General features: G+C 36.7%; 1 protein-coding gene across 1 annotated transcript in view; it reads left to right on the plus strand.

Moving 5' to 3' along the window:
• SV2C (synaptic vesicle glycoprotein 2C) overlaps window positions 1-24997 on the plus strand; it is a 119928-nt gene that overhangs the window by 35465 nt on the left and 59466 nt on the right. The window contains exon 3 of the mRNA XM_077171924.1: window positions 19261-19441. Coding sequence (XP_077028039.1) covers window positions 19261-19441 — 181 coding nt within the window. The remainder of the gene's footprint in view (window positions 1-19260; window positions 19442-24997) is intronic.

Below are 24997 nucleotides of genomic sequence, written 5' to 3' on the forward strand. Positions count from 1 at the left end.
TGGAAACAGATGAGGAGTTCTCAGATAACTGTGTCCTTTGCGCTATTCTTTGCTATTTGATCATTTGTTATTAGAACTACTTTGCCTGTAGTGCAGTGATTAAACTTAAAATGGAGGGAAATAAATTATTACAGTTTTAATGGTTAAAGAGCTTATATGCTGAATACATATAATCTGTTTTTTATTGCTTGTTTACACTAAATGCCAACATTGTATGTGTCATGGTTGGACCTGTGAGCTTTCAAGTCTACTTCTTAAAGGAGGATGAGAAACAAAGACAATGCAAACCTGTATCGCTAGATAAATGTCAATGAGTCAGTGCTGATACTAACATACAATGCATCTTAGAAAAGTAGTGAATACCCAATTTGCTTTTTTAACATGATTTTTTCATCTAGTTCTTGGCAGCTGACTTTAAAATCTACTTTAATATCTTTAAAATCTACACCTCAATTTTTATAATTTTTGTAATTTTTATAATTTTTATACTGGTAGAACAAAAATTCTTTTTCTCACTCCCATTTTTAATTACTGATAAACGTGCTTGTTTTACCACATACACCCTGCTCAACAAATGAAAGAGTCAAAATTGTCTTTGTTCTCCAGGGTGATAAAATATGAGGGTAACCCCCAAATCTCCAGTTAATTAATATTACACTGTATTTTCTACAAATAGTATTCTTTCTAAACAACTGCATTAAATATTATGGAGGTATTTGAAATTGGCAGTGGGGAGTATTGTCCCCAGAGTAACAGGGGCCATGAGTATTCACATCCACCTGTTGGGGTCTGACCCATGTCAAGAAGGTTGAAGATTTCCCTGTCACTAGAGTTCTTATGATGCTGTCTTGAGATGTACTGGAATAAGTCTGTAAGTGTTTAACTAAATTCAGTACAGAAGCTGTTAAATACATCATAGTTACAAGTATTTGTATATTTTTGTGTGTGTGTGTGTGTGTGTGTGTGTGTGTGTGTGTGTGTGTGTAAATGATGCTTGTTGACAAAATTAAGGTAACAGCTCTGGAAAACTCAGCTGTGCAAGCAATGTATTCTCATGCCTGAAATATAAAAATCATAATATGTCTTCCTATTGCAATAATATAAAACTAGCCTCTCTGTTTTGGTATTAACAAATAATTGTGTACTAAACGATTAACACACAAAAGCAGGAAAGAACAGCAATAAGCAATTTCTTTCCCAGTGTGTATTGAGGACATTGCAACACGTGACTGCTTTAGCAATAATTTCACCAAAAATGTATTTCTTGCCCATTGTTACCAAAAATGTATCATAAGCTGCAAGTAATCAGTACACTAATTTACATATGGCTTATAAACAGAGTAGATATACTGCTTGCAGACAGCATAACCTTAATTCCACTGATACAAAATATTCATTGTACCAGTGAATGCTTAGTGAAAGCTTTTTTATGTTTTCATAACTGAGCCCTCACAACCATGCATTTCAATTACTTTGCACTTGTGATTTCACCTTATAATTACATCCTAACTGAGGTCTTCCAGACAAGCATAATTCTTTTTCTCATGATTAGAATTCCGTAATCCAGAGGATTCTGATATTGTTAGAATAATAGTGTCACAGGACTAATGTTAAGAGTTATAAGGTAAAATCAGTACACTTATACAGTATTTATTTTTCAGGCAATTTTCTAGACTGTCAAAAGGCACACTAAGAGCATCTTAATTTCTCTTTGAAAAAGCATTCATTGATTTAGTTGTAAAAACTAATTTCTCATATATCATGCCATGACAGTTTACTAGGGAACTTGAGCTAATTAAAAACATGTGACAATATTTATTGACCCTCCCTGTTGCATCTTTTATTTTTTCAAAATTCACTTTCACAAGGACAATTTCCCAAAATCCTTCCATATTGACCCTTGCATGAGCTTGAAATCACTGTTTATTGATCACCAGCTATGTCTCAGAGACTATAAAGTCACATAACAAATGTGCTGGTGCCATGAACTAGCCTCAAGTTGTCTTTTGAATTCATTAATAAACCAATACTTTTTCATCTCAAGTAAGTGGTTTTCTTAAGAAGAGGGCAGTTGACTAGCTTAAATTATTCAACATTATAGTGACACGTCACAAAGTATGAGAGAAAGGTGTCCTTGATGTATATATAACTTGGCTGTACTTGCTAACTCCTGCATTTAAGTGGATTCACACTGGCCTCTTGGGTTCTGGCACCAATGGGATGAGACTGTACCTTCGTGAGACAGGTGGTGGGCTCAGGCGTAAAGATGTTATTTTAACACTTTTCCTGCTTGCATCTTACCTTTTTGGTTTGATCAGTCAGAAACAGACTGATCTTAGGTTAATTCTCTGGGCTCTGGTTTGGATATACTTTTCTATCCAATTTTTCTCTGTCTTTGCATTCAGATTGGTCTTTCCATTCAGATTGCTCTTAAGTTTCATTGTGGGGTTTTGGAGTTTTTTTGGTTTGTTTGTTTGGGTTTTTGGTGGTGGTGGTGGTTTTTGTTGTTGTTGTCATTGTTGTTGCTGCTGGTTTTGCTTTGTTTTAATGTAAAATTTTTATTATGGTTTTTTCTTTCCTCAGCATGTCTGCAGAAACAATGTTTTTCCTAAGCTAAGCAAAGCTAGTCTTTCGCAGGTGTATCTGTTCAGGCTGCCTGAATGCTCCTTCTGACTGTCCTGTCGCTGGTTCTCCCATGGGACCTGTAAGGGCTCACCCTTTTGTGCAGGACCCCTGACAGCTGCACTGCTGTCACCATTGTTGGCAGCACGTACAGGCTGACTCCTGCTCAGCTGGTCTCGAGGCCACTGCTCGCAGCATCAGTTGGCACCTTTTTCAGATGGACACCTCCATTCCTTTTTTGTTCCTCTTCATGGAATCATAGAATAGTTTGAGTTGGAAGGGACCTTTAAAATGTCATGCAGTATGCAGGGACAGCTTTAACTCAGTCAGGTTGCTCAGAGGCCCATCCATCTCAATAGTAGAAAAAATCTCAACATCTCAGGATTTAGTGATTATTTTTAAATCTTCTATTTTTATTTTTTGCATGTGTACCATTAGGACATCTTTTATAGAGGCCAATTGCTTCTCACTGATTTCTAATAGTCTCCCTGGTCTCTTTTGAATTCCTATATGATCCTCTATATGAAATTTAGACTGAATGATCTCTGGAGGCTGAATAGTCTTCGACTCTGTCCTGTCTTACCATTGCGTTAACCTATGTGTTAGTCAAGACTTTGGTACAGATTCAAAGATAGTTCTGTAACAAACTTAGAAATAATTTTTATATGTAAAAGACATTCTTAGCTGATGAGCCAGCCTACAGACATTTTCTTCCTTCTAAAAAACACAAGTATTGTGGTAAATCACTGGACTGATAATGCAGGTACTGTGAATATGAACAGCAACAAACAGCTTACTGTGGAAATAATATTATTTTCTGAAACCTCACGTTTAGTGTCACATAATAACTTGACCTAAGGGTTTTTTCTGTTATTTTCTGAACTTAATGATCATTTTTTTTGTAGTATTTGTAGAAAGAAGAATAGAATTGACATGACTAATTATTTTGGGCAAAAGCTGTTGTCTCAGCCTGGGACAACAGCCTACCAATTCTGCATTGACTACTAACTTGCATATTAGCTGCTTTAGTAATAGTGGTTCCCATGCCTACTCTGTCTTAAAACCTACCAAACATAACCAGCATAACTTTAATCCACACAGTTCTTTCTCTTTACATGAGAAGAAGTGCTCTCCAGAGGCTTAGTAGCTGATGTAATGTGCTTATAAGCTCTGCTAAGAATACCAAATGATCTCTGAATTTTTCCATTTCTTAGTTTAAAGAAGTACTGGATTGCCAGATCCTTGCTATTTAATTTGATTCTGGTTTTGCAATGATAATTTTTGACAACTTTATATTCAACAAATACCTTCCTTCAAACTTAGCAAAGACGAATACAAGTCCTTCCATCAGGACAGAATAACCCAAGGCATTCGTCGAAGCTAGTTACTAAAATGCTGGGGGGAAAACAGCTCTGCAGAAGGATCTGTGCGTTTTAGTAGGAAGCAAGTTGACATAGGACAGCAGTATTTTGCAGGTGCATTGGCAAAAGTGACCAGTAAGCAGAGGGGAGTGATTATTTTCTGAACACAGTAAGCCCACATGTTGGATTCTCTGTCCTGTTGTGGAGTCACCTGAAAAGGAGAAATTAACAAATGCAGGCAAATTTAGTAGAGAACCAGTAATGTCACAAGAGAAGTAGAGTACACAGCATACAAGAAGCAAAAGGACCCGGCGTTTAGTAGCACGGAGGAAAGAGGTCTGAGGTGAATCTGTCTGTACTATTCAGCAACAAAATTGAGAGAAACTACTTTGAAGGTGAATTAAGATTTTTCTCAAAGGAGCACAAAGATCAGAAGTTGCAGTTGGAGATCGTCTGGTACAATGAAGAAAGTTCGGAGTGAGGTGGTCAACCAGTGGGAATGTTGCATAGAGAAGCTGTGGGATGTTTGGGAGATTCTCAAAAGCTGACTGAAGGCCTGAAGCAAAGTTATCTTGTTCTGAGGGCAACTGTGCTTTTAGCAGAGGTCAGAATAAAGCTCTTCAAAAGTCTCTCCTAGCCAAAATTTTTCCAATTATGCAAATATATGATACTTCCTCCTACCTATGACTAAAACACAAGCTGCAGCTGTTGCACTTCAATAAGCTTTTAAAGGAAATGAGAGTTAGAATTCATGGATTGTACATAGGCTTGCTGTTTCAAACACACACTAGGGTCTAAATTAATTTAGGCAAAATCATATAGCTTTCATTACTTGTTCTTCTCCTGAGATCTGGCAGAAGGTGGAAGCATGTCACCAAATGGTGTTGAATGAGGGGCTGCACAACCTGAGTTTGATGGGAGTATTTTTTAAATATTCATGTATCTACATGCCTAGTGGGATTATTTGCTGGTTAAGAGGTTTGAATTTTAATACATTGTCACAAAACTGTCTTTACACCACAGTAAGCCTACTGCTGAGGTAAGCAGTTATCTGTGTATAACATTGTTGGCTTGTTTTCTTGAATATTAGTATAGGTCATAGAGATGAATGAGACCTCTTCCATGTTACTGCATAAAATACAGTGGGAGAAGGGGAGTGTCTTCTGGTTATATTCCAGTTATTAGTATGGTACTGCCTTTGTTATGACACAATACACCACAAGTGGCATAAAATAAAGGAAATCCTGTTTCTCTTTTTCTTACTATGTTATGTTGATGATGACCTAGTAGATGTACTCTTAGACATGTGAAATTTGTATAAATTTCAAAGTATGAATTTTATTCAAGAGAGCATAGATAGCAAAAAAGTTAGGTCCTTAAATATGATCTGGTATATATACACAATAAAAGCATCTAGGTAAAGACTATTTACTATTGGAGCCATATCAGATGTTTGCTAGTGAGGTATCTCACTGAAATAACAGTGACAGTCTGTTGCACTTACAGTTAATAGTAGTAATAAATCTTTAGCAGCAATAGAAATATTTAGAAATAGAGCTGCAGTCATTGAAATGCATCCTAAATATTCCAGAACAAGATGAAAATTGGTCTGTAGGATTAATGTCTTACTCCTTCAGAAGGAGATGCCAGAAATTCAAATGCCATCATGCATGCTGTTCACCTTTGGTGCAGTTCAGCTCCCTTGCAAATGACATTAATAAAGTCCTCCTACTCAGTGCTTTTCTCACTTCCCTTCCAAACAGGTTTTTGAGGGTGAAAAATTAAGAGACAGATCCTTACAATTTCTAAGCTGTAACAAAATATGGACATGTGAAAATGGTGGTTATGTCTGGTTTTGTTTTCTATGGGGATAAAGGGGACAGTGGAGGGAATAGGCAAAGGGATTTTTTTTGTTATGACCTGGACTAAGCCTGTATCACATGGAACATCACGGACTGTCACAAGACAGGATCGGGGAGCACAGATTTAAACCATTAATGAAACACAGTGTACTCAGTGCTCTGTGCTGGTGCAGGCTCCCAGTGTAAGCAACTATCTAAGGTGGGTCATAGCTACCCTCTTTTTCTGAGTATGATGTTGTTCCCCAACCACTTTGTTGAAGCCAGTATTAAGAGGGTGAACAGACCCATTTCAAATGTTTTTCCTCTTTCAGGTTGTTTCCACACGCAGCTTTACTGCAAAGATCAATAAGGATCATTGACCCCCACCCATCATCCTGGTCAGGACAGCCCCAAAAATCATACCTGAGAGCCTGAGAGCATTGTCCAAACACCTTTGGAATTCTGTCAGGCTGGTGCTGTGACCACTGTTCTGGGGAGCCTCTTCCAATACCCAGCCACCCTCTGGGGGAGGAACATGATCTTGTTCCTACCTAAACTTCCCCTGGCACAGCTTCATGCCACCTCCTCAGGTCATGCCACTAGTCACCAGAGAGATCAGTGCCTGCTCCTCTGCTTCCCCTCATGAGGAAGATGTAGACTGCCATGAGGTCTTCCCTCAGACTCCTTCAGGCTGACCTCAGCCACTTCTCATAAGGCTTCCCCTCGAGACCCTTTATCATCTCCATTGCCCTGCTTTGGACACTTTCTAGTAGTTTAATGTCTTATTTTTATGCTGTGGCACCCAGAACTGCCCCCAGCACTGGAGGTGAGGCTGCCCCAGTGCAGAGCACAGCAGGACAATCCCTCCCTTGCCTGGCTGGTGATGCTGTCCCTGATGCCCCCAGGGCGGCCCTCCTGGCTACTAGGACACTGCTGATCATGTTCAACTTCCATATCCCTTTCCAAAGTGCTACTCTCCAGTTTTTAGTATCACTTATTAGCATAGAAAATTGAATTTAAATAATTATTGCTTGTAGTTTTCTCCAAATCTGTCTCAGAGATTGAGTTTGTCTAAAATAATCTAAAATCTTTGGGCTGCTTTTTTGCTCTTGACAGGTTATTTTCTGGCTCAGCCTATCCCAGCACAGATCAGTAATTTTACCATTTATGTCACACAAATTTATAGTCCTACAAAAGTGGACAAAAGAAAGAAATGCTTCCCAAAGGAAAAGCCTGAGGGCAATGTTGATTTCACACATTTAATTTGGCTGTCGCCTTCACTTTTTCCTCCCTCTCTCAACTACCATGGGATCCCTGGTTGACAATACATCAATTCTTAAATCAATGTGTCAAATAAAGTTTTTTAGCCAAACTGAACATTAAAAAGAATATGGTGCAGTCTCTTACAAGTCTCAGTTTGGTTAATTCTGCAGCAGAGTTTAGTATAATCTGCAAGCTTTCAGATTTTTTGCATAGCTTTGAATTTTGCATCTTGCATCAAATGCTGATCTATGAAACAAAACAGAGAATGTATTTCCTTGTCAAGACAAAGAAATATTTTTACAGAGAAAATGGTAATCAACTTCCTTAAGACATGGACCAAACATTATTTAATGGCTTGTTCATCACAGCTGAGTAAATATCTTGCTATGCATTTAATTCTTGAATTTAATCTATCAAGGATTTTTGAGCCTGTCAAATTTTGACTTGTCTTTTATCTTACACTCTGAGTATGTTGAAGAATTGAAAGAAAATTGTATGTTATTATAGCAACCATTTGAAATAGCTTCCTATTCCAGACCTTTGGCTTGTTTAAGGGAGTGTCAGTGCTAAAAAAGATGGAAAAAAGAATTTTAATCTGGTCTGGCTTCATTTTAATGCAGATGTAAATTTAATGCAGATGGGCACATCAATTCTCACTTTACATACTTGTTTCACTTGTTTGAGCTATCAGTTTATAGCTCAAAATATATGAAATATTACTACTTTCATAACTGATGCAGAATCAAAGTTGTGGTTATACAATATTACACAAAAAATACTTACACAAAGGAATACATGAATAGGACATATGTAAGTTTTTTTAAATCTTCCCTTCATGCAAATGCTTTTTCAGCAACAGCTATAATTGTCGCTAAAAGTCTGTTTGATTTAACAACAAATCACAGGATACTGTGATTTACTGACATTTATAATCAAGTCTCTTGCTTGCATTTAGTCTTACTCATTTTTCAGTGCTTTGTCAGCCCTATACAGAATGAGAAGTATTGATGTAAGGGAACAATATAAATGTAAGATTTTGTAGTGTCACATGCTATTAACAGGCCACAGGAGTCTGGGGTGAGTTACTCACAGATTTATCATGTGAGCAGAACTATGGGTAACTTAGGGAAGTTCTGTTCATAATATTAATTTTTTTTACTAGGGAATCTCATATTTTACACTCAGATCAACTTTACTTACTACTCACACTGCTAGATGGGAACTTCCATACCGCTAACTGGAAAAATGTTGTTCCCTGGCTCTACTAAGCCTATGACATATTTACACAACATCTATCAATCTGCTTCAGCTAGAGGAAAAAAACCAAGAGGTTTTGATGGCGTATTACATATATTGAGTTATTCTTGCTTAACAAGTAAACTTTACCCAGGATAAATATGTAATGACAAAGACTCACAGAAACCTGTTTAAGTGGCAGAAAGGTGTTTTTACATAGTTTTTTGAGGGGATTGCAGAAAGTTGGGAGAGTACTAAAAGTAGAAAAATTAAGAAAATGGTGTAAAGTGAAACTGGATTTACATCCATTGTATTAAAGAAGATCTGCATTTTCAGTGATAGGCAAAAGTGGCTATTTGCAAATTTCTTTGTGTCAGTCTATCTGGACTGAAATGATTTGCTTTATACTGGCGAGAAGTGGAGCATCTTATATCAATTTGAAGGAGTATAGATGAGTATAACCCATGTGATATGTGACTCTATTGCACTGCATATTGCTTTTGTCTGTTGTTCATCAGACCTGCTCATTTTCACAGAGAACAAGTATTTTCCTAATCCATTAGAATTCAGGGCAATTTTCAAGGTTGGTTCTGAAGCTGCCACTAGCAAGTCATGTTCAATGGATATTATAAACTGATAGATGCACTAATCTAAAAAAATTTCCATTTAGACATTATAACAATGCCTCGTGGTACCATGGTAAATACATAATTAAAAAGCCTGTTTTGTTTCACCAGCACCTGCAGGTCTATTGGCATCACACAGAAGATTACTCTGATTCATTATTCCTAATTTTGAATTGGATTATTTAATCTGTTTCATTGACTGTAATTTGGAAAGCAGAACGAAGACATGGAATGGAAGATTTTTTTCACTCTCATGCAGCTCTATGCTAGGTGAGGTCAAGCAGGCATTTTCTCAGGCAAATATGTGTGTTTCAGACCCTTATTAATTTTGGTAATCTGTTTCTGAACGAGTTCAGCCTAATTCAATGTCTGTTTCTGAAAGCAAAAGGTTTGGTTAGGTTTTAGGGTTTTTTCTTTATTTTTCTTTGGGGTTTTTTTCTGCTTTGTTTTTTTAATTGTAATTTTTCTTCCCCCACCCTTCCAGTTCATTGGAATAATGATGGTAACAGCCACTGTATTGATGCAACAAAATAAGAAGAAGATATTTTTTCCCATTTATGAGGAAAGGAGTTTACTTCTGCACTAGGATATACTTACAGAAAACAGACTTAATGGCTGATTGAAGAGATAACCAACAGTTTTCTTAAATATTGAACAGAAACAACTGAAATTGTAGTTTTGGTAATTAGTTCTTAGTATCATGTATTTTGATTTACTGCCTTGGATGAATCTTTTATTAATGTAGGTTTTTATGGTTTGGAATTTTTGTTTTAATTCAACACTAATTAAAAGTTAGTGGTATTCATGGGATGTGCTCTGTTTAGGGTCAGAAGCAGGACTAGTTGAATTAGAAATTAATATTCAGGCAATAAAACATGTGGCCAAAATGAACAGTTTTGATATGAAATGAGATGATTAATGTAGATGACTGCACGGGCAATTTAAAGCTTTAGTGAAATATATCTTTTGGCTTTGAAATTTAATTAATCCTAACTCATTGCACAGTGCTATGCACTGTTCAAGCATATGCAGCATTTATAATCATTCTGATTCTCAGGACTGCCATGGAAGCGCTTTTCAAATTGCAAAGTCACAGCAATTTCTACCATGACAGGGTCAATTCAGAGATGGACAAAAGTGCAATGAATTTAGCATCTAAATCTGAGAGCAGAAAAATCCAGAGGAACCTCCCCAGTTGCAGGGGGATAAAACAGGAATTAGGGGGCCTAGGACAGCTTAACTAGGTGTGTTTTATCCAAAGCTTGTCTGTTAGAATTTTCTTGCTAGTGCCAGAGGGAATTGTTGGATCAAAGGAGAAGATAATGTGAAAATAGTATGTTCAATGATAGCACCTACGGAATCTGTCAACAGCTCCATGTCATCACCTGGGATTACCTGAGCTTATGTTAATGTCTGTGCTCTATATATGGCATATTGGTAGCTACCATCTTGTAAAATATTGTTTATAAGGGAAGAAAAATACCATGTATTATTTGCTTTTTACAGTTCCACATTGTTAAATTTGAATGCTGATTGACTATTTGTGTTGGAAGTAGCAAGGAAATAGTGCTTTAATCTTTTTTTGTATAATGCACAGTTGATTTATCTATCCAAGTAATACCTGTATGAAATAGCAGTATGCTGCTGCTGGCTGAAATAGTGACTGTGAGTATCCAGTTTAGAAATTATTCCAATGAAGAAATGGAATAACTCTGATCAAATATTTATTCTGATAAGTCTGTTATGGAATAAATAAAAATTATGCTTGCATCTGGTAGGAGATAATACTTTTTTTAAAGACTTAAGTTCTTGGCATGATAGCATTTTAAAAGTAGAAGTGATGATGACAATGTACTGCTGCCTTATCAGAAAATGCAGCTGTGCAGAATATTCCTCAGCCTAGCAAGTAATCTATTACCTGTCACAATCTCTGCAGCTACTGATCTTCTTCTATTAATTTATTAATTTATCTAATTTGGATATGAGGATGAGCAGAAGCACTTATTCCTTTTGTCATTACAGTGTTTCAATTAAAATAATATCTGAGTACATAAGAATGTGTGTTACTAATGAAATAATAATCCAAAACTGAGTATTATTTCATTATTAAAACAAAAAGTATCAACACACCTGCTGGTGTAAATTTTAAACATACACTATAAGGAAAGTGACTAGCATGCAGAAACGTAGAGCAAGAAAATATTATGTTTTCTTCCAAATGAACTGAAAATTTAAAGGTCTATACCTATATCACCTTGGTCTGCCCTAAATATTTAAAATAAAACTAGTTTCATTAGCCTAAGGAGGGGAAATACGGAAGCAAAATGCTTCATGATGGAATTTAATTGAGCCTTATGCCACAAGCACTGCAAGTTGTAAATCTCACAACTGAGGTACAGGAAACTAATCAAAATTAAGCATATTAGGCATATAAATATAATATAAGGATGCCAGAGGGAAAAAACAAACCATATTAATAACTGAATGAAATTTGTGTGAATGATTGTTGTGGTCTCATTCATTGTTGATGGACAGTATTTCTTTTATAGGACTAGAAGAGTTTTGATCAAACATTTCCAGCAATGAATTTTCATCTTTGTGATTTCTCTCAGGGTGGATCTATTGGAGTAGATTCCTGAGACATGCAAGTTGTGTTCCTCGGGAAAAAAAGAAATGGTTTTGTTCTGATTTGTTTTTTTGGGGGCTGGTTGTTCTTGTATGATTTTTCTTTTTTTTTCTTTTTTTTCTTTTTTTTTTCTTTTTTTTTCTTTTTTTTTTTTTCTTTTTTTTCTTTTGTTGGGTTGTTGTCTTTCCTTTTGCTTTATTTTGTTTTCTTTATTTAATGGAGAGGATAGAACAGTTCTTACTTCCTCTTTCCATCCAAGAAAAAGAAATTCTTGGCTCATCTTTGACCTTTTGACCTTTGGAAGAGCAAGCTGATCTGTTTGGGTAGCCATACCATCAGGTGATTTTTACTTAAGTCTTGGTGTTAAATTGAGGCAAATAAATGGTAGGTATTTGTCAATCTAAAGTTTTGGTGACATAAAATTATGTATAGTCAAATTTTGTCTTGCATTACATTCTTTCTGCTCTCTAAATATGTCAGAAGTCCTATCCGCTTAGTTTCAGTTGGTTTTGGGTTCTGCATTTGTTTCACTTCTCGGGTTAAGTTGTCTTGAAAATTTGGACTTTGTTCTTTTGAAAAGGAAAAGCTATGGGAGAAACCACCAGTTTTGTGTTCTTTTTACTTTTTATTTAATGTTTTGTACTTTTTTGGCTGTATATTTTGTTTTGTATTTGTGAAACTTCTTTTTAGAACTAGAGTACTGGGCTACCTCACAACAATTTTCTTTTACTAAATCACTCATCAAATTATAATAGTCAATCATAACATTACAAACCTGTATTTTTTAATTGTTTGTGCTGCTGATAATGCAGCATAAACAATTAAATTTTAATTTAATTTAATTTAAAAAAAATTTTTTTTTTCTCATTATCTTTAAGATCATAAACAGGTTTGCATGAAGAAGTGTTGAGTTACTTGCTCTTTTCCCATCTTTGCTGGTCAGCTGAGTATGATATTACTTTTCCTTGTTTTTGCTTTAAGTTCCATTTTCTTGATTTTCATGGTTGAGATCCTGTATTGCAGCTCATCAGTAATGTTTGAGAACAGGATCATTTTGTGTGAACCCTGGACAGAATTAATTTGATTTTTATTTATATGGAATTTCTGGGTTGGTATTTGACTGAATGTCATCAGATGTTTGTAGGCATATTTGAAAGTGGTGCTTGGGTTTGGTGGGTTGTTGGGTTTTTTTGGTTTTTTTGGGTTTTTTTTCTTTGTTTGGGATTTTTTTTCCTACTAATGAAGCAGACGGACTATTTCTTGTATAGTTTTAAATTGATTGCCGTGAGCTATCAATTGTATGAGATGTATTTTTTGCAGCTTGTACATCAGAGGATTTCCTTGAGTTGTTTTCTTATGTAAATACTTAAAAAACAGAATTTTACAAAAAAAGAATTTTAAAAATTTGTTTTGGGTTGAAACAATATTTTTAGATTTTTTGCCTTGATGAAAACACTAATGATTCTGTATTGCTCAACAAATTTAAGAAGAGATGAGGGTGTATTTTCATTTTCCAATAGTCTCACTGGAATTTAGTCTTTTCCTTTTTCTTGAATTTATATCTTTCTTTAGTTCTTATGGAGATAAAGTTTTCCCTTTTTATTGACTGTGAAGCATATCCAGAATGTTTTGTGAACTAAGCAGCTAAAAGAAATGCAAAAGCAAAATGGTCTATCATGCAAAGGCTTGTCACTTTGGAATTATTACTATTAGAGAACTAAACACAGAGGTTACTCAGCTGAAAGTTTTCTTCTTGAAGGCCCAAGAATGACTGCAGCATGATAGATGCTGTAAAAACTTCTATATTGAGAATGGGGAGCTTCAACATTCATTTTAAAATATCTTTCATGCATTTAAACAGATAAACCCTATTACCCTGATTTCTAAAAGTAATTCCAATAATACAAGTGAACCTTAACTGTCTGTAAATGTACTTTAAGCCAAAGAGAAAAGAGCTTAAAAAAAGTGTGTAATTAAGCATCTGTGCTAAACAGTGTGAAATTTCATATCAAAGCCTGTCTGCAGTTGTCTTGACAGGGAAGGCGGGAGGAGTGGATCTGAAAAGTTGTAATAGAAAAAGAGCCTGACATGCTGTGGCATTTTGGGGATTTATATACATTTCATATTATTAGGTAAGATAAGTCATTTAACATCTGAAATTAAGACACTAAATGTTTACTATGAGAAACAGCTAAAGTTTAGATGAAGGAAATTCAAGGCTTGAGAAGTCTTGAACTTGCAAAGACTCATGCAAAAGTTTAGTTTTAGTTAATATGGTGTCTATCTCACATGCTTGCTGGAAAACAGCACCTATCAGCTTTTTCAGATGGCTGAACAGTTTCTGGTTTACTTTAACCACTTGGATCCACACATTAAAATTTTACCATTCTGTGTATATAGAGCTTGCCGTTTCACCACTGCAAGAAATATTTAGAGAAACATAGAAATAGGTATTACAGATAAATACTAGTTTGTGGCAGTTCTTAATGTAGGAATATTGCAGCCATGGCACCTCTGAGGGGATGAATGGCATAATATTAAAAATAAAAAGTGAAGATCAAATATATTAAGTACGTAGGTTTTAGATGTCTAAATACATGGGCTAGAAAATTTGAGTTCTTTTGTCAATTTTGGAGTTATTACAGCTTTGTGATATTTGTTGTCTTAATGGATAAGTGTTTGCCTTAATTACCTCCCATTGCAAATACTTAATTAGAGGTTATGTTTGACAGTTGCTGCATAGGTTGCTCCAATTTTCCAAGTCTTTTCTGATCAAAGAAACTATTAACAGATTATAATTAAATACAGGTCTGAAAGATTATAGTCTTTAAACTCCAAATATACTGTATTATCAGGATTAAAACAAATTTAAATCTGGATATTCTTATTCTTATATTCATCATGCTACTTATAGGCATTGCAATACTTCACTATGAATTATTATATTCTAAACAATAGCATATGGGAAGATCCAAGTACAAGTAAGTAAAACACCGATTACATTATAATTCTTAAAAAAATTGTTTTGCTTGTTATGGAATGACGTTTATAATTGCTCTTTCCAGAATAGAAATGATATTTTAATCTTATTTTTAAAGTCTTTTTATAACATGTGTTCTTTTTCTGGCTGTATGAAATGCTTTCCTCATTCAGACAAATTACCCAAACCACGTAACAGGAAACAAAAACTCCATGCTCATTTTATAACTGATTTACAATAGGTATGTTAATTCAAAAAGCTAATCAGGGAGTCCCATAGCCTCTGAGTCTCTCTATTGCAGCGAAATCTGACTTTTCTTTCATTGCTGTATTTTTTCCTGACTAAATACACTTACAAACTGATTTCTCAGAAGGTTTTGTCTATCTTTTAAATACCAGGCTATGAATTACAACTGATATCAGCAAGTAATAAAGTTATGGCAGTAGAAGGAGTAAAATACTGCTTAACTGAAGTGACTAGTTATGCATTTATTGTTATGTCATTGTTTAAATTGTCCATAACTAGCATTTGGATACCAAGGGAGTTTTTGGTCAGCTGTTTGTTAGGCTAAACTCTTTCTAGCAGTATGAAAGATGCTGTGTACACATACCTGTAAAAATATCTAGCCATCTGGTAGCCAAAGTGTGTGTATAGTGTAAAGCAATCCCACACTAAGGTTCCCTTGTCTGAAGAGGATGTGTGTATTACATACATTTGTGCAGTGGGTGAAAATCATTGAAATATGTAAGAATTCTGTGATGGAAAGAAAATACAGGTTTGTTAAAACTTGTCAAAAGAACAATAAAAGAGATTATTTACTTTAGCATGTTTCTTTTCAGCTACCATCTGCCTCTTCTCAATGCTCTTCCAAAAATTGACAGTTTTAGACAGTTTTGTTACCTTGTGGGGAAAATCCAAGACATATGATACAGATATCCTTCGAAGTCTTTACATATTTAAAATATGTTCTAAGGTCCGACTGGATATCAAACGAGTGAGTTCCTTCCACTGTATTAGCTGATTTCTTTAGAGAAAAGTGTACAAAAAGAAAGAGAAAAGTAGCCAGTCTTGTGGTTGGTAGTAGCTGTTCAAAAAAGGAGTACAGTCTCAGCATTACATGCTAGGTTGACATCTATATACATCTATAGATTGACGAACAATGTGGTACCTAATTTTTACATATATGAATTTATGCAAAATGTAATGTGTGAATTATAAAAGATGTGCAAAAAATTTAGTGTTATCCACAAGACATTTATGTTCTGACCAGTGGTATAACATAATAAACAAGAACTACAAAGGTTAGAAAAGAAATGCTCTTGATAATCTGATGACAATAAAATTATCATCTTAGCTCATTGGCTACTTACATTTGTTGGGTGGTTGTTCAGCTATTTTACATGGTTAGAGTTCTCCTGTGCCGTTTTTCACTTTTGTGACTTATTGTGAATATTGCTGCAGGGTAAAATGATCTTAAGGAAAAATTTGGAAGTTGAGACAAAGAGCACTTTCTTTTTACATGATGCGGGAGGGGTTTAAACTAAGGTTTACTAAAGTAAACTAAAGTTTACTGAACTAAAGAAAGGAGAACTTCAATCTACCCCAATCCTAGCATTTTGGTGCCGGTGCCAGTGCCAACAAGAGACACCCAAAATCTAGAGAATTTTCAGAATCCAGCAGGTTTAGATAAGGAAGAAGTTCTTCATTATGGGACAGATTGTACAGAGAAGCTGAGGATGCACTGTCTCTGGAAGTTTGCAAGGCCAGGGGGAATGGGGGTCTGAAAAATCAGGTCTAATGAGGAGTGCCCATGGCAGGGGGGTTGGAAATAGATGGGCTTTAAGGTCCCTTACAACCCAAACCATTGTATGAATGTCTTACAATAAAGAGAGACAGAAAATACAGAATAGAAGACAGAAAATGTACCAAAACGTGTACTGTTGGTAGCTGCAGTAGGTTCAGGATGGAAGGGTTACAGATCTTTGGTCAAGGACAGGCTGTGTGCAAAGACTACGAGGCAATTAGGAAAAAATTGGAAGTTAATATAATGGGAAAGAAAAAGATAATGCTGCTGCTCAGAGAGCAGCTTATTTATAGCAGTTTATTGACAGGATGAGAATATTATTTTTAGCAGCATCTTTCAGATGTTCTTTAGGAGAATTACATCAGTATAAGAGTCCAAAACACAGTACAATGACCAAAGGATTTTTCATCTAAAAGAAAGGGGTTTTTTTTAAACTCAAGACTTGGAAACATTTTTCTTTCGTTGTTCAAAATGTTTTGATATATTTGTGCATCACAAGGAATGTAAATTGGTAAAATTATGATTATTTGCATCAAAATATTTCAAAGTTATCTCTATAAAGAAATAAAAGGCTATTTAATTGGTCTTCTCTATTTCTTATATTAGAATGTTGACCGGGAAAACCCAATAATACTTATACGGAAAAGAATGTAATGAATTTCACTGTAAGAATAAAAATGAACTTTTTTTCTTTTTGAAATCTGTCTGCTGGCAATATAGCTATTTGATGATCTTTGCTACATTCTTTCCACTCCTACTGTCAAGCAAGCAGCAGATCTGTTGGATGGAGTTTCCAAACTGCTTATGGGCAGCGATCCACCTGCAGCATGGTGAAATAACCCACAGGAGAGATCTTAAAGCCGTTGAATGAATATGCTAAATTACCCACCAATCTTTGTCTCTTTAGGACCAGGAAATACATTAGCCATGTGCATTTACAGGAAAATCTCAACTAGTGGAATAAAATTTCTGATCAGAATGAAAAAGCTATCCAATAAATGTCTGCTCCTAAACACCTCTATACTTAAAAAGAATACTGTAATGTCTGTGTCCTTCCTGAGCTAAAGAAGGTAAAGAAAGATGCCTTAGTAATTCTGCAAATTCTGGATTTACTTGTATTATCATCAGTATTTTTTGATGAAAGTTTAAGAACCCAGCAAAATGTAGAAAATATTCATTGACAAATGCTGTTTTTTAGAAGACACTTAACTGTTTTTCTTACGGAGTTTGTTGCTTTAGCAATTCTCCTGTGATGAGCAGCATAGGATCTGTTATCCTGAGATTAGATGCAGCTCTGAGAAATCAGAAGCATCTGATTTAAGGGAAGATGCCTCTACTCATGGCAGGGGATTGAAGTTTAAGGTGGTCTTTAAGGTCCCTTCCAACCCAAACCACTTTATGTAATTCTGATTCTATAATCTTGTTAATATACAATATAACACACAATATGTATCCTATTTAAAAAATATCCTATTTCAAATTATGTCTCATAAGGAAACAGCAGTGGAAACTACTTGCACGAACATGAGAGGGAACAGAGACACTTCAGGGTGTATAAGACCCTGCAGATGTCAGCACTTCAGATGTTATCATCTGTAATTCCAAGAACAGAAATACTGATGAGTAAACTCTACACTGATACACATTTAACCAAGCCCAGGAATTTAAATGGGTTTTCTTCAGCTTCCTTTACCATCCAACTACCTTCTGCAGGGCAAAGGTGATTCTTTTGGAGGCCAGAATTTCACAGCAATTACAGTCCATTAGAGATGCTGGAGAATTTGTCCATTCTTGAGATTAATCAAAAGGAGACGCATAACAAAGATTTCTAGTATTTTAATTACTTCTAGCACCTTAGAGAGTAATTCCTGCTCTGTAGAAGATGGTAGCAATATGCAGAATATATAAAACCTAACCTGGGAAGTTCAACAAGAAACTAGATGGAAAAAGAATTCCACGTATTAAACAAAATACAAAGTTAATGGTTCTGTCCAAAACTTGGGAATTACTTTTTCCTTCTGACAGTCTGCTCAATATGTTATACATATTTGTCAAATGTTCCACAGGGTGTTTGGAAAGGAAATTATGTACAATGTGTTAAGATGTGAACAATTAAAATGTTAAATATTTCAACTTACCTTTCTGTGAGAAAGTACATGTGGAAACACAATTTATGCTAAAAAAATATCACCCCAATATTCTTTTTTGCTATACCATTTTAAGAAATGTAACTGTATCTGTTACGTTTATTATAATTATTTAGAGGGGGAAACACGACAAAAAAAACCCCAAAACAACAAGTCAAGAGCATTACAGTGTTTTTGCTTTGAAAGGACATTGACTTTTAAAATAAAGAAATACACTGATGTAGGAGGGAGAAAAAACCAATCAAGATGGACGTTTTTGATTCTATAGATCTCAGGTGAAAAGTGTTTGTTTTATAGTCAGCTTTTTTTAGCACATATTACTCCCAGCGATCCTGATGTTTAATGTCCTGCAGGAGATGTTCAGACAAATTGTATCTGTAGGGGAAGTAATATTTTTTCGCAATATTTAACATGAATTCATTTTAATTCTGAGGAAATAGTGGCATTTTCTCCTCCTAGTCAGACTTATTTGCCTGCATGTTCATTGTTTTAGCTAGATGCACCTTTAGTATCTATATTAAGCTTCAGTTTTATGTTTATATTAAGTGTGTCTGGTAACAGATGAAAAAAACAGTAGGAAATCTGTTCTCTCTAGATACATTTACAAAACTGTGCATGTAATTTCTATTCAGTGAGAAAGGATAAAATCATCAGTATACTAGTCTTTTTGTAAGGTTAGAAGGTTAACTGATTTTTGGTGTTGTCAATTATGTAGCTGACAAAATATCTCTTTTTGTATTTTTGTGTATTACAGGGAGTATCGTGTACCTTGGGATGATGGTGGGGGCATTCTTCTGGGGAGGCTTGGCAGACAAGGTGGGAAGGAGACAATCACTCCTGATATGTATGTCTGTCAATGGATTCTTTGCCTTCCTTTCATCCTTTGTCCAGGGCTATGGCTTCTTCCTCTTCTGTCGCTTGTTTTCTGGATTTGGGTAAGCTCCTCTGGTTTTGTTAATTTTCACAATTCTGTGTGTTAATAAAACTTTTCTGTTTGCATGAGCACATTATTTAGTGTAGAAATATAATCCGTGTCAGTGGTGAGAGAACTAAGCAAGGCAGCTACTACACTCCTGAATAGCAGCCTGAAGGGGAAGAATAATTTTGGAGGAAAGACACAGACTGAAAACTGTGAGATTGAGTTGGTTCTTATATTGCAAAGGATTTGTTTTGTGAAGTTGATCAACTTGCTTAACTCTTTTAAGCCTCAGCTTCTTTGTGTACAGTATCTTGTTCAGTCAGCAAAGTAACACTCTCAATACAGATGTACACTAAGTTTTTGGTAATATTTGTAAAGTTTCTAATGTCTTTATGTGCACAATATTGTGCACATGGCATCATGATAAATTTACAATGGGGTCCTAAACTGTGTCAAATGTTCTCTCTGAAACATTTGGAGTTTATGAACCTGTGTTTTCTTTACTTTTCATTTAAATAACTTCTCAGTGATTAAATTTATAAATATAAACTTTTATGAGCAGAGAAGGACTTAGATAAGTAAACTACTATGAGAAAACCTATACCTTTACTGCACACTTGGATAAACAAGAGCTCTGTTCTGCTGACTGCTTGGTTTAGCACTTCTGGTCATTGCTTGATTCAGATTAAGACTCCTAATTACAGTTCCAGTTCAGACCACTATCAGTCTTTGGTATGCTGAATAGGCAGGATCAGATGAGAGCACAGCAGCTGTGCTGTAAAGCCACACACATGAACTCCATTTCTTTAATGGTTTGTTGCCTTTATGTTATGGAGCTATGGTTCAGCAATGCAGTTGTATGATATTTGTGCTCTGAGAAATCCTTTGAACTGGTCTGAAGTAGGCTAGGGCTCAACATGAATACCAAAAAGAAATTACCATAGCACTCAGTAGTTTTAAACTGATTTAGGAAGAGGAATAGAAGGACAAGAGGAGAGAGAAAAGTGTGAGGAGTCATCTAGCTAGAAGAATCTCTTAGTTTGTCACCAGATTGTCAGATACTGCTTTATAAGACAAGAAGGAAAAATGGCAATATTCTACTTCCTGAAAACCCCAAATCCCATAGAAAAACAAAATTTAAAAAATCCCTTATCATAAATTACCATCAGTTCCAGAAGCTATGTTTTTTCACTCCATGCACAAACACTACAGATCATGTAGCATGACACTTTCACTCTTCTGTGATCCTGCAAAGTTGAGAAGCTTGTTGTATTACTGCTTAGCCTGGTCCATTTCCTGGGGCAGGTCTGGACCCTTATGCTACAAAGGTTTGTTTTTTTGCAGACCCAAAATGGCTTTAACTGAAATTGTCCCTTTTGGGATATACTGCAAAATATGTATTTATTATGCTTCATGAGAAACTTGCCTACACCATTTCCTCCTCACCTGTCTAGGAGCTTTTACAGTAAGAGTCAGTGCCTGTAGCTTTCCTTGTGATACATGTTTGTCCTTGATTGGGAACCACATTCTCCTGTGTACCCAGCATATTATTAAAGGTCCTTGAAGGAGCAGGCCCTTCAAATCTTTATCTTACACTTTCCCCACTCTGTTCAAAGTCCTCCTACCGCATCTTTGAGAGCTACATGAATAGATCATAGATAATTTGTCACCATGTACTATATATTAAATGGAGTCTCCAAAACAAAACAAACTCCAAACCAATCCAACAACAACAACAACAAAAGACAGCATGAACTGTAGAGTTGTTCCTCATAGCAATTACTGCAGAGAGAGATTCATGGCTGGCTCATATTTGCTGTTTTCTTCAAAGATTGGATTTTTCCCCTGAATAATCCCTTTCAGATTATATCAGGGTAGGAGTGTGAAAGCCATGAGGTTTCTAGAAATCTGTTTGTCAGACCCTCAAGATGAGGAAAATCCCATCTTGATAGGTGTTTCCTCTTCCAGTCAATGGGCACATCACAAAACTTGCCCCTCTTCCAGTCAATGGGCACCTCACAAAACTGCCTCAGTTTCTCAGATATGGAGGATAGTGGCTTAGAAACTTTGTCTTTCAATTTCATCAGGACCCACCAGTGTATCTTATCAGGTCCCATCAGCCTGTGCATCTTCAGGCTACTTAGATGTTCTCGAACCTGATCTTCTCCTGCAGTGGAATGTTGTCATTCTTCAAGTTCCCCTGCCTTGTCTCCTGCAGCTGATGTGAGTGGAGCTCTTCATGATGAAGACTGAGGGGGAAAAAAAGTTAAGTGCCCCAGCCTTCTCCATATTCAGGTAACCAGATCTCTGGTTTCCTTTCGGAAAAGGCACACGTTTTCTCTAGGCTTCTCAATGACCTTCCACTGTACCTCCGTTTTTGAGTGAGGATAGTTTGTTCCAGTAATTTTGTGTGATTCAAATAGCCCAACTATGGAACTTGAATGATTTTATATGTTTTAAAGGCAAAATAGTATTGTTACTCAGACTGGAGAGGAGTGGGAGTTTTCTGAAGGGGCAGAGAGTTATTGGGATAATTTCTTTTAATTAAAGATCACTCAAATTTAATCCAGAAGTCTGATAAAGGTCTAGGAGGGCTTTAGACATGGTTTCCTACAAAGTGAAAAGACATAGAAGAGAAACTGTGCATGGTATTCATCATTAGCCATTGTGGGAAGGTACAAATATTTATCATCAAAAAGCACCTTGTTGAATCTGTTTGAAACTGTCAAAAGAATGTTTTTCTGATAGAGAGCATGGCTCACAACATAGCTGCTAACTTGAATGAAGCTGGAGTTTATTCTTTCTTCTGAGCAAAAAAAAAGATGCTAAATAAATGTGGCCTCTTTTAAAAGCACACAGTATATCCAGAATGCAAAATTTCTTCAATTTGCCATAATTGCCAATTTGGCCAAATTTCTTCTCCAAACCCACAGAAATATTAGGAAATACAGGTTAGATATTGTTAAGTGATGTAACTAAAAGCTATTAAGAAGCTTTTCTCCTGCCTGTTATCCCTTGTGAAAAAAGTCTTTCTCAAGATATATTAACATAATATTCCTTTTTGAGACTGCTTTAGACTATACTTCATTACATCTGAGACTTACCTACAGACAACTTTCTTCATCCTTCCTTAGACAATCTCTAAACCTTCCTGCAGTACTCCTTCTATATTACTGGAATCTATCAGAGAGTGCTGGTGTCACTATGGTAGAACAAAACTCGTAATTCAGGTATTTTCTCAAATTCTTCACTTTTTCATGGGGAATCAAAAGTTAGCAAAAATCCAAAACTGTGAATGTAGTTTCTCGTAACTTGCAGTTCTGAGGGGTTCCCTGAGTAAGTCCACACACCCTGACTTTTACCAGCAGTTTTGTATACTACGTCTAGTGGCAAAAAACACTTTAGGATTGCATATCCACCCCTTGGAGACTGTGACATGAAGGGTGTACAAGCAGTCTATATACATAACAACTGCAAAAATGTTCCAACAGAGATGGAGACTGTGTGGAACGAGGACAAGATTGTTGACCTACCCAAGCAGTTCCTTCAGGAACTTCAGACCTAGACCAACCTCCAGCTTGTATAATTCTGTATCATCACTATTTAGTATCATGTTGTATTTATCTTTTACTTCCTCATATCCACTTGTTCCACTGCTTTTTTTTGTGAAGAACCTTGTATTCTCTCACTCTCAAAATGTTGTAATCTTCTGCCTCTGATTCCTCTTCAGCATCCAGCTGTGTCCTACCCAGGGCTATCAGTGTTTTTACACTGTGAGCTAATGAATAGCTCTGCAGGTGACTGGCTTCAAAGCTGATAGGCTATGCCAAAAGGGATATACACTTCTCAGTGAAGCCAAGTGAGCAGTTGGCAAGGTCTGAGCTTCACAAATTGCTTTGCTTCAGTCCTTGCAGCTTCAGATGTGGGTAAAGGTTGATGAGAGGTTCTGAGAGAGAAAGGGGTCTTCTCTAAACCTTCTCTTCCCTTCTGTGAGAGAAGACAGCATTCTTATGAGGAAAGGAAGATTATATAAAGGGGAGAAAAGGAAGGAAAAGACCAGACAAGGGTAAATAAAGAGAGCTTACACAACAGAAAAAAATCAAAATAAAAATTATAGAATCGTAGAATTATTTAGGTTGGAAAGGATCTTTAAAATCATTGAGGTCAACCATCAAACTAATACTGCCAAGTCCACCACTAAGCCTTATTCCTAAGCATCTCATCTACATACTTTAACACCCTCCAGGGATGGACATTCCACACTTCCCTGAGCAGCCTGTTGGAATGTTTTGCAAACCTTTCCATGAAGAATTTTTTCCATGAAGGAATTTTTCCTACTATGCCATTCCTATGGTACAGCTGAGGCTATTTCCTCTCATTCTATTTTTTGTCCCTGGGAAAAGGGGGGACCAACCTTTCTACACCTCTTTTCAGGTAGATGTAGGAGTGATAAAGGTTTTTTTTCTGATTTTCTCTAGCTGAAAGTCCCCCAGTTCCCTCAGCCACTCCTCTTAGGACTTTGCTCCAAATGTTTTGCCATCCTTGTTATCCTCTCTGAACATGTTCCAGCATCAAAATGACCTTCCTGTGGTAGGGGCTGAAAATTAAACACAGGATTGGAAGTGTTGGCCTTACCAGTGCCCAGTACAGGGGACAATCCCTGCCCTGCTCCTGCTGGCCACAGCATTGCTGATCCAGGCCAGGATGCCATTGGCCTTCTTGGCCACCTGGGCACAGCCTGGCTCATGTTCAGCTGCTGTCACCAGCACCCCCAGGTCCTTTCCAGCCACTCTGCCCCAGCCTGTGGCACTGCCTGGGCTTGCTGTGACCCAAGGGCAGGACCCAGCACTGGGCCTTGTGGAACCTCACACCACTGGCCTTGGCCCATGGTCCAGCCTGTCCAGATCCCTCTGCAGAGCCTTCCTGCCCTCCAGCAGATCAGCACTCCCACCCAGCTTGGTGTCACTTGCAAACTGATTGAGAGTGCACTTGATCCCCTTGTCCAGGTCATCATGGAGGGCATTTAACAGGACTGCCACCAGTACTGAGCCCTGGGGAGCAGCACTGGTGACAGCCATCAGGTGGGTGTAACTCCACTCACTGCTGCTTTCTGGGCTCAGCCAGCCTGACAGTCCTTTACCCAGGGAACAGGGCAACTGTCCAAGTCATAGGCTGCCAGTTTCTCCAGGGCAGTGCTTTGGGAAATGGTGTCAAAGGCTTTACTAAAGTCCAGTTGGGCAACATCCACATTCTTTCCCTCCTCCATAGTGTATGGTTTGTGAAAACCAGGTCCTACTTGATCTCCTTCTATTTTAGGATCGCCCACTTTGGATGGGCAATCCTATAATAGAAGGAGATCAAGTAGGTCCTGCTTTTCACAAGCCATACCCATGATGGCTGGGCTTGATCCCCTGGTTCTCCTATATGTGCCATGTGATGGTGCAGGCTTATCTGCTCCATGACATTCCTGGACACTGCAGTCAGGCCTGTAGTTTCCCAGATCCTCCTTCCGACCCTCCTTGTAGATGTGCATCATATATCCCAACCTCCAGTCTACTGACATCTCCCCAGT

This window comes from Agelaius phoeniceus, chromosome Z, assembly GCF_051311805.1.
Source record: "Agelaius phoeniceus isolate bAgePho1 chromosome Z, bAgePho1.hap1, whole genome shotgun sequence".
Classification (NCBI taxonomy): Eukaryota; Metazoa; Chordata; class Aves; order Passeriformes; family Icteridae; genus Agelaius; species Agelaius phoeniceus.